Here is a 21,569-nt window from a genome sequence, read left to right as displayed (position 1 = left end):
AATTTTAGGATCAACAATATCACTGGGCATGGGGTGGGGCAGGGGAAGGAAATCAGTCTGATGAAAACAATCTCATAGTGTGACCCCAGCTTTTTTTCTCAGCAATACGTTATTTCTACAGTAAAGGAAATATGTGTATGTATTCTGTAAATGTATATAAACTATCTGCATTCATGAGTAGCAGTAGTGCAATATCTAGACCAGGCACAATATTTTCTTGGTATGAAATAGTAATAGTGTATCATCTTAGTTCAGTCATTTCCTTGTCTTTGCTTCATGCAACGTGGATCAGAACCCAGCTGTTTGGGCCTTATCCCAGGTAAGATGATTGTTCAGATTTTATATGGAAATGTTTAAGTGTTTTAAGTATTCTCAGAACTGTTCACAATAATATTTCTGAGTAAGTCTTACTGATTATTTACTTTCATACAGCCTGCTAGAAAAGATAGAACAAGAAACTTGGAGGGAGACAGGGGTTTCATTTGTTACATCAGTGACTCGTTTGATGGAGCGCCTCCTTGACTACAGGTAATGCAAGGACCTCTGATACATATGCAAATAATGTTAGTAGTAACTAATGACATAACATTTTTTACCAAAGGTTTTTTCTTGCTTATAACAGCATATATAGATTCTGAGTACCAGGAGTTGTACCCCAGTTTTTTTAAGGATGTAATATGTAGTCACTTTTTTGTATTTTCACAATAAATGCCTGTCTAGTATATTACATCAATGCTAAAAAAGAAAAAAAAAAAACCTAGAGAATTAATACTTAATGAATTTGCTGATGATTTACAGAATCAAGAAGTAAATAAAACTGCTAATCTTGCTAAAGCTACATAGTCAAAGTTGTGGAAATACCTTTATGGATTAATTCTTCAGAACTTCCTGTATTATTTTTAATGGAAAAAAGTTTTGAAATTTAAGCATATCAACTGTTTTTGTTTTTCAGAGACTGTATGAAAGGAGATGAAACAGAGAACAAGAAAGTTGGTTGCACTGTTAACTTGATGGTGAGAATTATCTTTGTAAAAGTATAAATATCATTTTGCCAGGATCAAAAATTCTTTCTTTCAATTCTTGTAATTTCATACTTGTGTTAGTGAAAGCATTTATATTCCTTATATTCTGTTGGTCTCTTTTTTATTGTCTTTGATTGTTCCAAACATTGGTGGGTTTCTCTAGTGACTCTTATCTTTGTACTATGTGTTCAAAATATCTAAGTCTTAGGTTCATTAGTATTGTCCTGGATGAAACCCAGAGCATTTAGTAATATATCAGTAAGATGGCAATTGAAAATGAGCCACTAAGGGAATGTCTGAGGGTAGCAGCAGACCTGGAAGGAAGATCAAGCAGAGGAAGTACGATGCCAAGACAATACCATGCCTGAGATGCACCATTGACAGATAGCTTAGGTGGCTGACTTTGAGAAATTCTACCAGTGTCTGGAAAAGGCTGGATTAAAAGACAAAACCCAGGGACTGATTATAGCAGCATAAGAACAGGCACTAAGCACCAGATCCATAAAAGAGATTTACCACATTAGACAGGAACTCAGGGCAGACTGAAGAGTGGCCTCAGAGAAAGTCCAACACATAGTGGCAGAGTGTAATGTGCAGGCAGAAGCATATACTAAACCAAGTAGCTGGTATTGTGTACAGGAACTTCTGCAGAGTGTATGGGCTAGATCTCCAAAGTCCAGATGAGAGGTTCCCATAGTAGGTTTGGAGATCAACAGAGCTAAGATCTTGTGGGACTTCCAAATCCAGATGGACAGGCAAGTATTGGCCAATCAAGTGGTTAACATGGTAAAAGACAAAGATCAGAAGACAGTGGTAGTGATAGATGTAGCAAAGCCAAGTGACAGCAGAATCTTTAAGAAGGAATATGAAAAGCTGGAGAAGTACCAGGGCTTGAAGAAAGAACTAGAGAGGATATGGAAAGTAAAGGCCAAAGTGGTGGGAGAAACAGTCAGGGCTGTGATTCCTAAGCTGCAAGAGTGGCTCCAACAGTTCCCAGGGATAATATCAGAGCTCTCTGTCCAGAAAAGTCAGTTCTAGGAACAGCTAAGATACTGCACAGAATACTCAATACTCAAACTCCTGGGCTTCTGGTAGGAGTCACAAGATTGGGAAGACATGTATCCTCCATAGAGGTGAGAAGGGATTTTTATCAGGCTAGAAACTGGAATGCTGTGAGTTCTAGTACTGCCTTGGGCACGAAGCCAGCTGGATGATCTTGGATTAGCCATTTTCTCTGAGCCCTAGGAAGGAGGCAGTGACAGCCCACTTCTGAAAAACCTTGTCAGGAAAACTAGATGGGCACTCTCCAATGGATTAACTGAAAGAAAGAAGAAGAAAAATCCCCTAAAATCACAATACATTCTTTATTTGTCCTGATTTAAATAGAAATAAAATGGCACCATTTTCAACCTTTCAGTACATTTCTTAAGGAAGAACTATTAAAGACATAATATCAGGCCATTATTTGTTTTGAGCTTACTTTTATTAACTTTATTAGTAGATCATTGAATCTTCCAAGATCTAATTTGTATTTCAAATAATCCTAATTTGTGAATAAAATATGATGGAACAAATAAAATTAAGATATAATATAGAAATGGAATACAGTACATTCAAAACTAAAAGCTTTCTGCACTGGAAGGGTGGTTATAGAAGAGAGTGAGTATAGAAGTGGATACCGTATTTATCGGCGTATAACACGCACTTTTTTCCCCTGAAAATAGGGGGCAAATGATGTATGCGTGTATATCGCCGATATATGTTAAGAAGCCTTCGGTGAATGCTGCTGGGATCGGGATCAAGGACACAAATGAAAGAAGGGGAGGGAGGAAGCAACCGAAGCCTGTCCTGCTCTCTGGGTCAGCTCTCAGTCGCTCTCTCGCTCCTCCACCAGCACAGGAAGAAACTGCTTCAAAGAAGCGGGGGCTTTTCCTGTCGCCACAGCTTCCCTGAAGCGCCCGTTTTCCCCCACCCCCACCCGTCCGCCCGCCCGCCCGCCCGCAGTGCTCCGTTCTGCCTGCCTGCCTGCCTTCGTTAATGGTTGAATCGGAACAGCTTCGGCTGAGTAAAAAGGCGAATAGTTATTATTCTCAGCCGAAGCTGCTCCCAAACAACCAGAAACTAAGGCAGGCAGGCAGGCAGGCAGAATGGGACACTGTGGATTGAAGCGCGCTGGGTGGGAGTGGGGGTGAAACGGGCGCTTCGGAAAATTTATTTTTTTCCTGAAATTTCCCTCTTAAAATGAAGATGCGTGTTATACGCCTGTGCGTGTTATACGCCGATAAATACGGTATATGTTTTAAGTTTCTTCATGGTATATTTCATGAAACTGAAACATGATTTAGCATTCTAAATAAACTGAATGAAAAAAGTTTTGAAAATATTTTGATTGACAAATTTTCAGAGATTATTTTTTGAAATATTTTATTTTTTAGAATTTTTATAAATCTGAAATTAATAAGGAGGAAATGTATATCCGCTATATACACAAGTTATGTGACATGCATCTGCAGGCTGAAAATTACACAGGTAAATATGGGAGAAAATTTTATTTATATATTTATAGTGATCTTTTTAAAATATGTCTCTTTAAATTTTCATAATTTTTTTAACTAGTATAATTTATACATTGATCGGTTGTATGAGTATGTATACAGTAACTAATACAATTCTTACCAAATTATATCACAATGGTCAGTAAAAGTATGTGGCTAGGATCATGCATGTTTTTTTCACGTGGTGATACAATATCTTTGGAAGACATTCTGCATTTTTGTAAGCCGGTTGGAACTAATTCTCCACGATTGGTTTACATTACCAATGTCTCTGCATAAATACTTAGATTAGCAATTAGCAATTTGAGGTGCACTTAAGCAGTAACTGGATAGTTTCAGCTAATTTATTTTAATTGCATGCATATAGTATATTAGGTGATTGTAGAGCACAACTCTTGCATATAGTATATTAGGTGTTTGTAGAGCACAACTTAAATGCACTGATGATGTCTCCTTGAATGGTGACAAAATGTTTGCAACCAAATTGCCAAGTTCGGAGCACAAACCAAGAGCCTAACTACCAACCTGAGCTACTAATATTCAAACACATTTCATATAGTATATATATTTTTACTATGTCCACATTATTTTCATTTATATTACCTAAAGTCCAAATAAGAATAATTAATTGATTAAGAACACTGTATGCCTTTAAGTAACCTACAAAATATATACATAAAATATTATATATCAATTCATTTGCCGTTACTTCAGCATAACATGATTAAATATTCACTTTCCTTTTACTAGCAAAACACCTTTTTTATTTTATTCATTTAGGATTTTCATAATTTTTTTGGTTTATCTATTTGGATATTTATACAAGTTGAAATATTATGATGTTATTATGAAATGATCATTGCTTGTTATTTTGACAGAGGCTGCTTTTACATTGCTTTTGTATTGTGAGTTACTACAATGGGAGGACAGGCCTCTTCGGGAATTCCTCCACTATCCATCTCAGACAGAGTGGCAACGTAAAGAAAATCTTTGTCGGAAGATTATCCATTATTTTAATAAAGGCAAGGTCAGAAAATGTTATTAATAATTATTTTCAAATTTTATTAGATATTCTTTTCTAAAGCCAGAACTAAATATTTTCTGCAAACATACATACATACATACATACATAACTATCTTGTCTAAATTAGTTCCCTATTTAATTATATATTTCTATACACAGACTCGCACATAAATGCACATGCACAACTACAATTATTTTTCACCAGCAAAGCACTCATTAATAGCAGACTAAATATTTGAAAGAATACAATCACAACGATCTGCAAATCTATTATTATTTTTCTCTCGACCAAAATGCACGTGGAAATTTTCAGCAAAGCCTCATTAATGGACCCTTTTTGCTCCAAAAATATTTTTCTGGAGCAGCTGCTGCCCACCCAGTGGCCCCCACTCTTCGGCTGTTTTTTGCCTCTATGTGCCCCATTTTCAGCTCCTATTGCCGCCACCTATTGCCGCTGTTTGCCACTACCACCTGTCGGTGGTTGGATCATCCTTCCGGAATACTGCTTATCAGCTGTTCCAGGCGGCAGGAATTGCCACCACCTATTGCCGGCACCTGTAGCCACAGAGCGAATAGCAGTGGCTATAGATGGCAACAGGCTATAGGCAGCAACAGGCAGCGGCAATAGGTGGTGGCAATCCCCACTGCCTGGAACAGCTGGTCGGCGGTATTCCGGGAGGATGATCCAGTCACCGATGGTGGCGAGCAGTGGCCATAGTTGGGAAATACTGGCGAAGGCTCCAGCGTTCACCGGCAGAGCAGCAGACACAGAAGAGGCAGCAATAGCACTGTTTCTGGTCAGCCAGGTGATTGGCAGGGTTAAGGAAGGGCGGGATCCAGTTATTATTCAGCTTGACCAGCAGTGAGCGCAATGGGGTGGAGACCTGATGAGCCATGTACTGGGGCTGGGAGGCAGAGGCAGATTTTTTGTTTTCTCGTTTTCCTCCCCAAAAGCTAAGTGTGTCTTATGTTCCAGAGTGTCTTACGTAGCAAAAATATGGTAGTTTATAAAGCAGTCGTGCCAGCTTGAAAAAAATGCAACTGTTTTAATGATGGAAAGTGCTATTTCAACATTCTCAACTTTCAAAGAAAGATCTTTTCAATTATTTGTTTTGAACTATTAAATAAATATTGATTTTGCATTTCTGCTTACAGATCCTATATCTGTTTAAAACTTTGCTAGGAAAATAGTGCTCAATTTAAGAAAGCTTCAAGTTACAGTAATTCAGTCAAAGAAACATCTGCTTTTCTCTCCTGAAATAAGAAATATGTGCCATTACAATCTAAGTTTGAGTTATTGTGTACACAAACACACACACACACACAATATTCTTTCTTCCCTAGAAGGTGAATAGGTTAATGTTTGAGTAAATATTTATATACAACAAGAAATGGAAGCATAGAATTTAGATTCATCTGTGTATTCTTTTATGTACTTTCTTGCAGAATTGTCATATTGAGCCTAGCCTATTGTTGAGGTAATTCCCCGTTAGGAGAATGAGCACATACAGGGAGACGTATTTGAGAGGGGTGTTTGAATAATACACACAGAGCACACAGATACACTGTACAGTAAATGTAGGTTTTTACTTCCAGAAAGGTTTAAGCAAAGTCCAAAATAAGCAATCCAAAGTCATTCACAAGTTAAATCAATCAGTTTTCAATCCAGGGATAATCCAAATATCAAAGTCCAGTGTCAAAAAACAGTTCAGTAACAGACTTACATTAAATCCAGAAAATATCAATCAATTAGGAAAAATGGAGCAACGGCAATACTTTCCAACAGAAGGAAACAAAGATACACTCACACTCTCTTCTGAGACTAAGACCAAAACAACCCAGGTTTCTGGCTCCATCTTATGGCCGTTTGAGAAACCACACCTAATTACAGTTTTGCATTTTCTTAAAGATACAGTTTAAAAATGTTTATCCTGGTTTATATATATTTCTAATCCAAATAGCTGTTATGTGACCCATATTCCTGACACCTATTCTTCAGTGTATGCTGTTATTCAGAATTAGGTATTGTTTTGATAAATGTTTTTTTTTAATTTGGGATGGTATCTCTTGTTCAACTCAACTAATCTTTCTCTTGGCCAGAGCAGAGAAAATCCAGAGTCTATACTAATTAAGAATTGCTAAATGTTTACTTATTTTTCTTGTCTCCATTCTTTATCATAGGTATACATTACTAAGGGTTACTTACTTAACTTTAATTAGATATTTTTCATGTATAAAAATCCTGTTTCATCTCAGCTTTTAATCTTTCCTTTAGAGCTGGGAATTTGGAATCCCATTATGCAGAGAGCTGGCTAGTCAGTATGAAACATTATATGATTATCAGAGTCTCAGCTGGATTCGGGTGAGTGATGTTCAACTTTTCTGCAGGACACAATATTTTGCCAATTGAAAATATACAGGCAGTCCTTTGTTAATACCACTTGTTCAGTGATCATTCAAAGTTACAACAGTGCTGAACAAGTAGTGGCTATGACTGGTCCTTAGAGTATTAGCCATCCCAGCACCTTGCAGTCACATGATCATGATCTGAGTGCTTGGCAACCAGCTCACGCTTGCAATGGTTGCAGCTTCCTACAATCATGTCATTGTGATTTGCTATCTTCCCTGCAGGCTTCCGATAAGCAAAGTCAATGGGGAAGCCAGATGGGAAGGCTGCAAGTTGCTCAGATAAGTCTTACCTACTCACACACCTTCCCTCAGTACTTTTATTCTCACTGATATGCTGTGCCTCAGCACAACCACCTGGACATTCCCCCTGCTACTCTCTTGCCTGACAGCAGCCACCTCAAGCCCCATCATACTCATGCTGTAGTTCCCTGGCTACCCACATATCTTCTTGCTTCCTCTCTGGCAGCAGTGACTTACTTGCCTGCTGGCTTTCTTGCAAGCCACTTGGGACTTGCAACTTGCAAGACCAGTGCCAACTTCCCCACTGACTTGGTTGTTGGAAACCATAGGAAATTGCTCGAAATGTCGCTTTCTTCTTCTTCTTTTTTTTTTAAACAAATTTTATTCAATTTTTCACATAAAAACAAAAAGCTCTTTTTAGTGGACAACATATTTCCGGGTCATCACTTTTACATACAAATATGACAATAGTTATACATTCATATATGCATACTTAATTCTATTATTACCTTTTCCATTCCAAACTTTCAGAAAGGAGAGAAACAAGCAAATTAATCCTAGTCTCTTACATTAATCTCGATCAAAACATCTTTTCATTTCATTTCAATTATTTCAAATATAATCCTTTAATATTTATTTTAAAAATAACAATAACAATATATGTTTGCCTAATAATAATAAAAAAAGAAAAAAGTTACCAATGTCTCTCCTTCCTTTTAATAGTCTGTATTAATTTATTAATTTAAGTAGTTCTTTAATCTGTCATATTTTCTTTCCATCACACATTCTTTCTATAGATTCTAGATTAATACAAGTTTTAACACAAAAGAAAAAGAAACAAGTATAGGTTTCCCCCCTTTTACTGCTTTGAGTGTGACACCTCAGTGGTTAAAATATACCTTTATTCCCTCATCTTAATTCCCAATAAACCATTATTTTTAAGTAGTTACAATAATAATTATTACATCTTTTCATTTGGATTCCGCAACATATTTCCCCCCCTTAATTTTATTTCTAATTTCAAAAAAGTAAAAGGAAAAAAATTGACTATTCAATTTCTGGTCATTGATATTGACCTCATTTTTAAACATCTTCACATTCATTTCAATTATTACAATTTCTTCAATAAACCTTAATTTTTCTTTTAAGAATAAAAAATAAAAATGTATATTCATCTAATAAGAGTTATCAGTATCTATCCCTCCTTTAATAATCTATATTACCCTATTTTCTAAATATTTTTTTAATTGCAAATATATTCTTGTTACCCCTTGTCAACCTGCAGAATCCCCTTTTTAATTCATCACCCATTATATCTGAAAAAATGATTTCTTTTCATCATTTTACTCTTTCCGTATTTCTTTATTTCATGCACCTGTTTCTTACTGCCTCTCCTCCCCCTCTTTTTCCCATATCTTTTCTCATTCCGGTTTATATCCTCTCTTTCTTGATATCTTCCTTTCCCCTTTTCTGCTGTATCTTTCTTTCTCTCCCAATTTCACAGGTATTCCCCTTTTTGATTACCTTCTTAAATCTCAACTTTTTAGCCTTCTTTCCCCTCGTTTTTGTAGTGTTCTTTGTGTTAATTGTCTATTTAAGATGGCTTCTCCTTGAATCGACTCCTCCTCCTCTGAAGTTCTTTCTTCTTGTTCTTCAATCACCATTTCCATTTCTTCTAACACGGAGCTAAGTGATTCGCCTCTTTCCTGTAGTAATTCTCTCATATTTTTAAGTTCCATTTTTAATTCCTGAAGAGATATCATCATTACACACTCTTATATTTTATAATCGTTGAAGTCCACAAAAAACACTTTTACTTTCCTTCTTCTTTCAGTTTTCTGAAGTTCTCAATTGTTCCAGCCCAGGGTCTATACCAAAAACATCAATCAATCCTACAATCAGTCTTTCCTTGCTTCTTTCTTTATTCTGGTTCAGTTTTCACTTTCTAAGATTCTTACTTTGTTTCAATATTTCTTTAACATTACATTCGTTCATACAGAATGAAGTTCGTTCATACAGAAACAGGATGCTTTCCCTTTTGTTTGAGTTCAAGTTTTTGTCAGAAGATGGCACTCTTCGTTATACAAAGTCTTCACATTTTCCCCCTATTTTTTATTTAGGGTTTTTCGAACCTCAATATTCCAGCACAATCCAGTCTCCAATTTGTAAATTTTATTATTATTATTTTTTGACAATCTTAAGTCCAGCTTTATTTTATGCCTGTTTATTGCCAAAATATTTTAGTCCAATTTAATTCAATCTTTAGTTCTGGCTTCTTCCTTTCCCGGTTCGAAGCCCCGCTTAGCTGTCAAAATTATTTTCTTATTTTTTTTCCTGTCCCTTTGTATTTTTGCCACTCACTTTTCTTTTCTTAAAAGTTCAATGTTACCTTAATCCCAGGGTACTTTTTGTTTAGTTGTTTCGACCAATTGTCCCGGTTCAGATGTTATCCACCTCTTTCTTCCCTCCTGCACAAATCTTAGTCCAGCTGAGTCCTCCTCTTTGGGGTGGCCATTTTAGACCACCGCTTCAGTCATCTTCGGGGGTAAAAGGATCAAGCCCAGGAGGGGAGATGCGGCTCCCCTCAACCTGGCTTACGGCTTCCCCTTAACTCCACCACCCCTCCAAGGCAGCTTCAGCCCCTAATCGCAATGATCGGGGCTCTTCAACAAAAGAGCACGGACCATAGCCGCGGACAGTCGCGATCTAAGGTCCGTCAGCGAGGAGGGCTCAACCGGGAAGTTTTGAAATGTTGCTTTCTGAATGACTCACAATCCTCACTTAATAACAGCAGGGATTGCTGTTGCTAAACATGATGTTGCACTTTATAACTGTGTCATTGAACAATAAAAACTGTGGTCCTAATTGTCATCATAACTCAAGGATTACCTGTAGCATCTTTAGCAAATAAATAAAACATTTTGTAGTATACTTTTATTATGTATGTTAGAACGGCTCCATTTACTTTTAATTAAAAAGAAAAGCAGCCACTAAAATAAAACATTCTAATATTACTCACTTCTGGACTTTAAACATGGTCTAATCAAGATGTTAGCCCAAGTTCTGTACCTCTTTTCCCTTATTTAGTTTATTGAATGTACTGTAGATTATGACATCCAAAAGTGGATTTCCCACATATTTCTAAATTTGATATCTTTTTATCATTCATATTCTTTGACAAAAAATTATATTTTACTAAAATGAATGTAGAATTTCATGCATCCAGTCTATATATGGTATAGTTATTCAAATGGAAATCACCGTGATTTGAAGTTAATACTATACAACTGAAAATAATTATATGTTTAAATCCTCAAATCAACATTTTTTAGCCTGCAGGCTGCTCTTTTTAAAATTCACTGAAGATAAAGGAATAAAATTTTTAAAAAATATTTTCAAATTTGTTTGAATATGTTTATGTATTTCTACATATATTGCAAGTCTACGTGAGGCATCAGGTTGGATTTTTATATGACACTTTGAGAACTTTTCATAACACTTCATTTAATCAATAGTCTACTATATACTTTATACTAAAAGTTGCTCAGACTTTCAATCACTTCTGAATCTTTATGACCTGATGAACTCAATTTTGTCAAAATTGTCTATTGTTGACTGTTCTTTGAGTTCTTATAACTTTAAGTTTGCATAGAAAGGACAGTATAAAAAATAATTATTGTATTCTATACAAATATTAAAAGTGCTTATGCATAAAATCCTCCCTATGGAAAATTGAGTTCCTGATAAAGTTATCTTGAAGATGTGTTTCATTCTGGGGTGATACTTTAAATGTTTGAAAACTGTGTTTATGGTGTCAGATACCATAGTGTTACTACATAGGGTCTAGGACAGCTCGCCACAATCAATTTGCTGCAGCCATCTTACTATGGCCAACTTGCCACAGGATAACTTGTTGCAGCCAACTTGCCACAAGACAACTTGCTGTGGGACAATTCCACTTAGGATAACTCAATGTGATATTTCTTCAACATTATTTGTGTTTTTGTCAAGATGGCCACGGCGAGTTGGCTGTGTGGCAAGTTGTCTCATTCAAGAATGCTGTCAGCATTTTTCTTCTAAATGTACAGCATTATTTCAGTCCAGTATAATTTTTTTTCTATCTTTAGAAAATGGAAGCTAACTATTATGACAATATAATGGAACAACAACGGTTGGAACCTGAATTTTTCAGAGTTGGCTTTTATGGAAGAAAATTTCCTTTCTTCCTTCGTGTAAGTACATTTAACATATCCATTACTGTATGAATGCAATGCAGTTTATAATGAAGATGATTTGTGTATTTCTTGAAGGAATTAAAATAGTTCTGTTTTAAAATATGGACTTATCTAGAAAATTATACAATTGATTGATTCATCTAAAATATTGATGTTGTTTCTGCCAGTCTAGTTATTGTCCCTATTTTGTAAATTTTAACATTTAATGTAGTTTTGTACCTGGAATGAATATGGATTTCTACTGGCTTTTTAATTATTTATAAACATGATTGAGTTTTTTTCATGTAAAATATTGTATGTACAATAAATCTTCTAACTGTGTTTGAAATTAAAAAAAAAGCCATTCTACAGTTTAATAGCATTGCCAAGTAGTGTTAATTCAAACAAAACTTAGATTCACAGAAGAATAGAATCAGTTTGAAAGAATTTTTAGGATATGAATTCTAATTTCCCACCCCCCACTCAGTATAGGAATCCAAGATGAAGAATCCCAGACAAATGAATATCTAGCTTCTAGTTGAACAGATCCAGTGAAAGTCCCACTACCTCTCTGGTTAATTGGTACCTGATCAAATTGCTCTTACAGGTATGAAGTTTTTCCTAATATTAATTGGGAATTAATTCCTAAAACTAATTGCTTTCTTTTAACTTATATTCTTTACTCTGTGTCCTGCATTCTGGAAGAAGAAACAGATTTTGAAGTTCTGTGATTGTCAGCTTTCACCCAGAGTGATACTCAAACACAAAGGTTAGCAAGCAAAGTTTCAAGAATGTAGCTCTTAGATAAATAAGCTTTATTATACTTATTAGAAAAGTTGAAATTAAATAAATTAAACTAAATTACATATCAAACTGTAGAACGTGCTCAGAATTTCAGAAATCTCATTTTCCTTATGACAAACTTATATAAATGTCAGGAAGCCACAGTATAAGAGAATATGATGAAACACTGGAGCCAGGTTGGTAAAGGAGTACAACAACACTGCACAGGAAACTCTCTTTATTCAATCTATATATTAAGGGAAGCTACATTGGAAGCATGGTTTTAAAATTGGAGGAAGAAACAATAATCTGCGCTATGCTGATATCACCCTGAAACTGAAAATGCAAACTATTATCAAGCCCTAGTACTAAAAGTAAAAAGCACATTGAAAAAGGGACTAAAATTAAACATAAAAAGACCAAATTAATGACAACAAGTAAAACAATGTGCAGATAAAAACCAATACAAGTTGTAAAAAAAGAAAAAAATACAAAGTGCAGAAAAGAAAAAAGCACATCAAAGAAATATAGAAGAAAGAAAAATATGACTATAACCAAAAAAGAAATATAAAGAAGCAACTTCTCTTTGTCTCCACACATATAAACAATTTTAACAAGTCATTACTTCTCTTAAAATACAATTTCTTCATGCCATATCACGTTACTTAGCTATAAACAAATTCTTAAAACCTTGTCATTCGGTCCTAGTCAGTAAAAGTTTATTAACCATTATCAGAAATAACTTCTGTTTTAAACTTGATCAAATAAATCAACTTTATATTCATTCCCTTTACTTTTAACAATCTTGATCTTTTATCTTTTATCAAATAATATCCTAAAACTTAATTTCTTTTCTTTTTTTTCTTTGTCCCTTCTCATCAAGTCTTTCAAAACTTTTAACAGATTTCCTTTGTAAATCCAATATAAGAAAATTATCCAAATTACTCCATATTAGATGTCCTTTTTAATTATTAAAATGTCAGCCAGTTTCATTTGTAAATTCAGTATTTTATCTTTTTTCAGATCAATCTTGTAGTCCTTCATTTTAAAAATCCACATTCAGTTCTACTTTGGTCTTATCTGATAGAACTTATTCCTCTTCTATCATATCATGTTATGGAATTTGTCTATGATTGCAGACATTTTTAAAATTAATTTATGACTCAATTGTTCATATATCATTCAATACGTTCAGTTTTATAAGGTATTTGGCTCCATTCTGTATTAACAAGTCAAATAGAATTTCCTTCTCCTTTAATTGTAATCTTTACTTCCTTTTAGTTCCCTCTAGTGTCCAGCCTTCAAAATCCCATACTATCATGTTTGGTTTTTTAGAATTCAAAACATAGACCATTTTCCCATAAGGATGATTTATTCAATTAATTTCAAAAGTCCATCTAGACGGGCAATTAATTTTCTCACGGGGCCACATGAGAAACTGGAATTGTTGTGGAGGGCCAAACCAATAGGTCTGTGAAAATAGTAGACATGTACGCAGACAGCTACGTAAATCGATTAAAAAAAATTAGTCTGCTTCAAAATAAAAGCAGTGAAGTTGTATTGCATGCATGGTGTACACTTAATTACATTTGAGTTGTAATTTCCAGTTGGCCTCAGATGGGTTGGACAGGGACAGCCAAAGGACTGGATGTAGATTGGGACCATAAAATGCCCAGGTCTGATCTAGCCCCTTAGTCCATTTACATCTTTCCTAAAACAATACTCTAATCACTATTTTTCCTATTGGTTTGCCCAAATTATGCAATCTTTAAAGCTGCACTTAAAATTTCTTAAAGATTGAAGGAATCCTAGTGAATGCCATCAAATTGGCTGTTCTGAAAGTTCTTAATATTTTAAAAACAGTAAAAAAGTAATTCTAAAATTGATTAAGAAATGAGGCTCAGCCAAGCTTTATGTATACATAAGCTACATTACAGTTATGGGCATAGATGGGATCTCTCCGCTCATCACCCAATTGCAAAAATTCTTGCAATTTACTCATGAAAGAGTGCTGTCCGGAGTATATGTGGTCAATCCTCCAATCTTTCCAGAGAGATTTCACTAGCCAGAATCCATCCCCTGGCCACTAATTTCAGCCATAATGCCATCATCATAGCTTCAGGGATGTCTAGATTCCCATATCCTCACTGAATGGCCTAACAATCAGCTTTATAATTAACAATGAAGATGGTAAAGTGGTCAATAGCTTCTATCTTTTAGCATCAACTATCAACAGGAAAGGAACAAGAAATACACTGCATACTTGTACTTGCTAGAACAGCCATGAAAACCTAGGAAACGATATTCAAATGCCTTGATGTGTCTTACCTACAAAGATCAGAATCATGTAAGATATATTCCATGGAAGCAAAAATTGGACTTTGAAGAAGCAAGATAGGAAAAGAATTAATTTGGATGTTGGAAAAGACTGCTGAGAATATTATGAATAGCCTAGAAAACAAACTGTTGGATCATTGAACAAATCAAATCAAAATTCTCCTTTAAGATGCAAATAACTAGGCTCAAATTACTCTACTTCAGACACATTATGTGAAGACTCAAGTCTGCTACAGGATCTAATTCTAGGAAAAGCAGAAGAAAAGAGAAGAGGATGATCAGCAGCAAGTTGGATAAAGTCAGTTATAGAGGTGATATGTGCACCTTTGGGAGAAAGAACAGATTAAGCATCATCTTGGGGAAAAAACCTGTATGGTTCCTGGGAATCAGAAACACATAATAAATTAAATTAATATATATTGTCACAAGAAGTAAATCCAGACTTGTTTTCCATTGGGCCAGAATGCAGGATACAGGATAATGAATTTAAATTCCAAAATTTTTGTTGAATATTAGAAAATGCTAACTGTAACAGCATGTAAACTATGGGACTATTTATCTAGGAGATGGTGAGTTCACTTTTACTGGAAGTCTTGAAGCAGAATGGACAGACATTTGTCAAGGTTGTTTTTGATTCCTGTGTTAAACGATAGTTTTCAATGCATGGTCTAAGCATTCCCTCTAAGTAATAATTTTATAGAATTATTATTCTATAAAATCTTTAGCCTCCTTGTACTGGAGGAGAGTTCCAGTATCATTTATGAGCTGATAGCCCCAATGAAACGATGAAGGCGTCACAAGTAATAGTGGTCACAACGCATGTGGGAAGACACATACTAGAGATGGTCTTTAATTTGAAGAAGATGAAATGTGGTCTGAAAATAAGTAACACTGATATCTTTCCTTTGCCATAATCAAACTAGTTCCTTGTTAAACTGAGGGTCATGGACACCTGAATTTTGCATGAGCAACAGGCCTTTCAGAAGTCACTTTGGTAGTTTCCTGACAATTTGGTGGGCAATTCTGTTTTACGCCCTCTGAATCTCTGGAATTCAGACATTGAAAAGATGTTGGATGTGCATGTTTGGCCACTTCATAATCATAGCCCCTGAGATAAAATGATTAAAAACAAATATAGAGCAACAGTAAATGGAAAATCAGATAATGGATATGACCAAGCTCTTGTAAGAGCTCATGTTCAAATAAGGCAGCATTTTGTATTACCATCTGGGATTTATTTATTTTTTTAAATTGTAGAACTAAAGAAAGCTGTCAAAAAGGTTCTCTGTTGTAATAATTCCTCCTAATTCCTTTTGGTGGCTAGTAGTGGGTGTGCGTGGTTGAATCCAGGTGATCAGTCATTCTCGCTTTGAGGGAAGACATGAAGACACAGTTTTGAACGAGGAGATGGTCACCTTCTGAAGAAGCTTTTCCTGAACAAATGTTGCTTTGTCTCCAACCTTCTCTTTTTTATGGAATATTGTTGGGAACAATGTGAGAAATCAGCTATAGAGGATCCAAAAGGAAATGGCTTATTTGGATCTGGAATTCAGGCCCAGTCATGGAACAAAAATGTTAGTGGTGGTGGAGGATGACTTTCACTAAGAACTAAATGGTGAGAGTATGTCCATTTCAGTCTAATCAGACTCTCTGCAGTGTTTGATACTATCAAACTGTCTGGATTATCTTCAAAGGTTGGATATTGCAGTATATACTAGTGATTCTCCTATCTGAGAAGGGTTCACTGCTCTCCCTAATAATTATTTATCATGCACATGAAAGGTGTTATCAGTGATCACTACCATTGGTCTACAGCAGGGCTGTCAAACTTGCAGACCACAGGTTGGATGTGTCACGCACTGGCCACGGCCAGGCACAGTTTAGCGAAGTGGGAAAAAGCCACGATACATCACGTGACAACATGAGTTTGACACCCCTGGTCCTCAGTAAGATGTCATCAGAACTATTAAGTAATGGAACTGTCTATTTGTCTTCAGTTCTGGATTCAAAAGTTTGAGTAGCCATTTGTCGGAGTGCTATGAAGATTCCTATTGAACACAAATTCATGGACTGGAAGACTTCCAAAGTCCTTTTCAACGCTATGATACTATGATTCTATGAGTATGTTAATGACATACATTTATATATTACTATCCTAGGTTGCAGAAAGCTTGAACTAGGATTTGGAAGCTGTTAAAAACTAGATGGAGTGAAATAAGCCCAGACAAAATATTACCTGGGTTGAGTTGTATTAATAAATGTTCAGGAAATTTGGAAACGTTAATCCTTGAGGTTATCTTGGATGAAATTTTTCTCCCTCTAAAAGAGTTGATTGATGATCTGGTGTCCTTTGCTTAGCCTTTGCCCGCTTGTAACAGATTTGCCAGTTATGTCACCATCTATATTCTCTGATAGTGGTAACTCATGTCTTAACCACCATGCAATTGGATTACTGTGAACTATTTCACATGGGGCTGCCTTCCCAGATACAACTGGTACAAAATCTAGCAATCTGGCGCCTGAGAATACCCCAAATTTAAAGTTAGTCATGGATGTTAGTGAGTTTCAAAGTGCTAATTGTCACTTATGTAGCACTGGAATACATCGGGTACTAGGTTACTAAAATTAAATCTACCTATCTGGTCTGAACATCTAAAGAGTTTCTACTAAGAATTCTGTGCCTGCACTATATAATGTGTCCACTATGGATGATATTGCACCTCACTACAGGTAATCCTCAAGTTATGACAATTCACTTAGCGACAGTTCACAGTTATAACAAGCATACTCAAAAGTACTTATGATCCGTTCCTGCAGTTACCTATATTTAGCACTATGGTGGTCATTTACTCTTCCAACCAACCAGAGATGCTGTAACAGGTCCCCTGCCTATTTCCCCTCCAATCTTGCCCTGTTCAGTTCCCACAGGCACCGGGTCTGCTTTGCTAGCCCACCGAGTTCCATGTGCTCCCCACCTTGTCACTGATAACTCACTTACCTTTCAAAGATCTCTAGACCTCAAGATGCTGGGGTAGGAAAGGAGAATAGACTGGGCCATATGGCGGAAAAGTGGCCTTCTTTTTCGGACACTGGCGAAGCTGTTTTCCTTAGATCTCGTGTTCTTACATATGCTTCCATCCTCTTTAGAAAAGCCTTTTTGCTCAGGATGGAGGCCTGCAGGGATGCAAGCTCTATCTATTTTCCTCTTTGGAAATGCTTCCGTCCCTGCAGACCTCACAATAGATCTTGTGTTCTTATGTACGATTCCATCTTCCATGCAAAAAATCTTTTTCAAAGAGGATGGAAGCAAGATTTAAGGAAAACAGGTTTGCCAGTGTCTGAGAAAAGGACACATTAAGGAGAGCAGGGATGGGGTTCTGAAACATGTCTCCTCTGGAAGCATGGTTTGCCCCTTCCTTCATAAAATTCTAAAATTCTATTATAAAATAGAATTTCCACTTCATAAAATTGTTTAAACTGTCTTATTCCACTGTCCTTTAGTCTGGTTGGTAAATAAAAGTGAGGATGCTAAGGGAACAATTCAGTGATATTTTAATTTTATGTTGCTTTCTTCTCCTTACAGAATAAAGAGTATGTTTGTCGAGGCCATGACTATGAGAGATTAGAGACCTTCCAACAAAGAATGCTTAGTGAATTTCCACAAGCCGTTGCAATGCAACATCCAAATCACCCAGATGATAGCATATTGCAGTGTGATGCCCAATGTATCCTTGATTAATGTTTTAGAATGAAGTTATCAGAGTTGCTGTAAAATTAAAAATATTTCAGAATTAGAACACATTCATAGTAATTTTAATATTTTTGATTGCTTGCTTACAGATAGTTAAAACTTAACTGCAATGAGGGGAGGGGAGTTGCTTAAAAATATAGCATGCACTGTCAGATTTATGAAATGGAGCTTTGATATTCATTGGATAATTATCATTCATGTTAATTTTTCCTAACCTCATAAAATTGTATTCTGTAATTTCCTGACAAGATTTTTGTTTTTACTTTTATTTTAATTTTAATATTTTAGTATTTTTATTTTAATATCCCCATCTAGAAACATTTTAGAAAAAATGTACTGCATATTCCCCTTTTCCCTGTGAAGCTATATCAAGAAATGTCAGTTGAAATGCAGTTGAAATAACTGTTAAAAAGAATGATAATGCCCAAATAAATATGTTCCCAGATTATGGGAACAAATATGTTCCCAGAAACATTAAACATATTAATGTTTTGCAGAAAAAGCAACAGAATCTTGTAGCACCTTAAATTCTAATACATTTATTATTGCAAAGTACTTTGCAAAGATAAGTGCATATTTTACCTACCTGTAGCTGTTACAGTATCATTTATTATATTTATGATACATATATAATAAATTGCACAGTGAAATCAATAGCAAATAAAGATGCAGTAAAGCATTTATGATAATCTTTTTATCTGTTTATATAGTAAAGAATATTTTTGTTATTTCATTTGTCAGTACTGTTAGCAGACAAGATTCCCACCATTCTCTGCTGTCATTTGTCTTTCATATTCTTAGATCCTTGCTGTTTGATATAGTTCAAACATAGTGTATTTTAAAGTCCAAGTTGTAACCCAAATTTAAAATATGTTAATTATCATATCTAATAGGGTTCCTCCATGTATAGTTGTCTATACATGGGGCAGTGGGAAATTGTTATACATTTACTAACAGTAACATACTGTTAAAAAATAAGTTGATGGATGCATATGACATTCCTGCTGTATCTTTGAAAGCTAGCACTTCATTTTATTTTATTATTTAAATATCTGAGAGGCCTTGATTGTGAATTTATTGGATAGTGTTGTTAAGAAGCAAAATTTTGTAACTTAATTTTAATAAATTGAAATAAAAACTAAATGTGACCTTGAACTTCGATGAAACAAAAAAAAATGATGGTAACATTTGTCTGAAAACCTGGGAAATTTTAAAATAAAAACTTAATTAAATTAGGCTGAGAATTAGAATTGAATTTTCAATAAAAGTAAAATCCAGAGTAACATAATAAATTGTTTCAATGTAAGAAAAAAAACCTGCCCCCCCAAAAACCTATAGAAATTTAGAAATAGAAAACCTATAGAAATAAGTCTTTTAGTGCTATCTATTCGAAATAAAAAAATAACTTGCTGTAAAGAGATTGAAAAAGAATTATAGTTTTTAATTCCAGATCACAAAAAGTTCAAATAATGCATAATCTAAAATAGGCATAAATGGCTGAAATATCATAATTATACATCTTTTACAGAGAAATAAAAACAGAAAACTTACACAGTACAGTGAAATAAATAAATAAATAATAAATAAGTTTTAATGCAAATTCTAATATAAAGTTCTATTACAAACCCCTTTGAAAACTTGAAATGAATATATATGCTCAGATGTCCGGGTAAAAACGGTTTAAATGCTGTGATAATGTTGATTTAAACTGTAGTTTCTTTATGAAAAATATTGAAAAAAGAAAAATGAGTATTTGTTTTGTTAGTTCTAAATTTAAAATAAATTAGGGCTCAGAAGAGTTTTTAAGAACATGACAGAAATGGAAAATTATGAACAAGGTTTCCATTTTAAAATAAGTATAGCTTTAAAAATGCTCATCCAATAGTATTTTATAACAGATCAAGATGTAAGTAGAAGTGGGAAGGAAATAAAACCAAAAGTACATGTCATCTCACTTTCAATGATTTCATTTGGAGTAATAGGTTCAGAACTATATGATGTTATCAAGTTTATGTCATAGGATGCCATAGCTGCTAAAATTGCACAGATTCACATTGTAGTTTCTATGCTGTATGAGAATCAGGTGTGTGTGTGTATGTGTGTGTGTTTTAAAAAATACAAATAATAAAGATGTAATGTTGTTATGCATTGTGTAAGGCTAATCTGTATTCTTTTGTATTGTGTGTATTTTTTTTCCTTTGACTGGACTCTTATTACAGACTTGCAAATCTATGCGGTGACTCCAATACCAGACAATATTGATGTACTACATATGGATCGTGTCCCTGATCGCATAAAGAGCTTTTATCGAGTTAACAACATCAGGAAATTCCGCTATGACAGGCCTTTTCACAAGGGCCCCAAAGACAAGGAAAATGAATTTAAGGTTCTAATTCTTCCTAATACATTAACATTGTTTTTATGCAAAATATATTCAGGAACTTTTAGATATATGTAAGAGCTCATAGAATGATTGCTATCCTTAAAGCAAGTGTTAAGCAATTTGAATGTTGGCAAAAACCATAGCAACTGAATATTTGATTGTAGCTTTATGATATAAAAGTAGACCTTGTAAAGCAGTTCAATAGTTGCAAGAATAAGACATAATTCTGTTTAGGCACGCATAGCACTGTGCTATAACAGACTAAAAATACAAGATTTTGCAAATTCGATTAGTCTGACTGAAGAGCTAATGGAACTATATAGTTTCTAGAGGGTGTTTCAGAAGCCAAGGCCTGAACATCCTGCTGAAATAGGGAAGTGGCAATGTCCTTGAACAAAATTGCATTTGAATACCTTATCCCAGTTAGCAGAGTTGGAGGGCAGGAGTCCCATGAAATGAAACAAACTATAAAAAAAAACCAAGCATGGATAAGAGCCCATATCCAGGTCTACACCATAGTGATGAGAATGGCAAAATGTTGATATTTCTTCACTTTTGTATTGTATCCACAACCTGTTAATCAGCAGCTCTTTCCAAAGTGACAAAAATCCCACTGGGTAAGAACAAGCAGGAAGATCGTATAAGAGGCCACTGTGAAAATTATTTTGGGCATCTGAAGAACATATTTTTCAGATTTACTTGGAACTTGATGCCAGCTGAGCAGCTTCAGGGGAGATTAGTGAGTCCTTGGGTTTTATTTGAGTTATCTGAGATGAATTTGATCCTGTGTGTGATCTGGTCCTTTGCAACCCAACCACCTTTGGTCTGGACGTTTCAGCACAATTAAAAAC

At 35.0% G+C, this 21,569-nt stretch overlaps 1 protein-coding gene across 8 annotated transcripts in view; it reads left to right on the top strand.

The window, feature by feature from the left end:
• Nucleotides 1–21,569, top strand: part of DOCK3 (dedicator of cytokinesis 3) — a 200,059-nt gene that overhangs the window by 138,013 nt on the left and 40,477 nt on the right. For 6 of the 8 annotated variants that reach the window (XM_087954949.1, XM_087954952.1, XM_087954947.1 and 3 more), the window contains 9 exons: nt 293–319; nt 433–528; nt 953–1,013; nt 3,458–3,551; nt 4,456–4,604; nt 6,877–6,963; nt 11,378–11,482; nt 18,168–18,309; nt 20,555–20,721. In XM_087954949.1, the coding sequence (XP_087811075.1) occupies nt 293–319; nt 433–528; nt 953–1,013; nt 3,458–3,551; nt 4,456–4,604; nt 6,877–6,963; nt 11,378–11,482; nt 18,168–18,309; nt 20,555–20,721 (928 nt within the window). The remainder of the gene's footprint in view (nt 1–292; nt 320–432; nt 529–952; nt 1,014–3,457; nt 3,552–4,455; nt 4,605–6,876; nt 6,964–11,377; nt 11,483–18,167; nt 18,310–20,554; nt 20,722–21,569) is intronic. The other 2 variants (XM_087954950.1, XM_087954948.1) reach the window with 1 other exon arrangement.

This window comes from Notechis scutatus, chromosome 2 (assembly GCF_049901735.1).
Source record: "Notechis scutatus isolate UNSWTSFEM ecotype Mainland chromosome 2, rNotScu1.2, whole genome shotgun sequence".
NCBI lineage: Eukaryota > Metazoa > Chordata > Lepidosauria > Squamata > Elapidae > Notechis > Notechis scutatus.
Note: the sequence above shows the minus strand (reverse complement) of the source record. Positions and strands in the feature narration are given on the sequence as shown.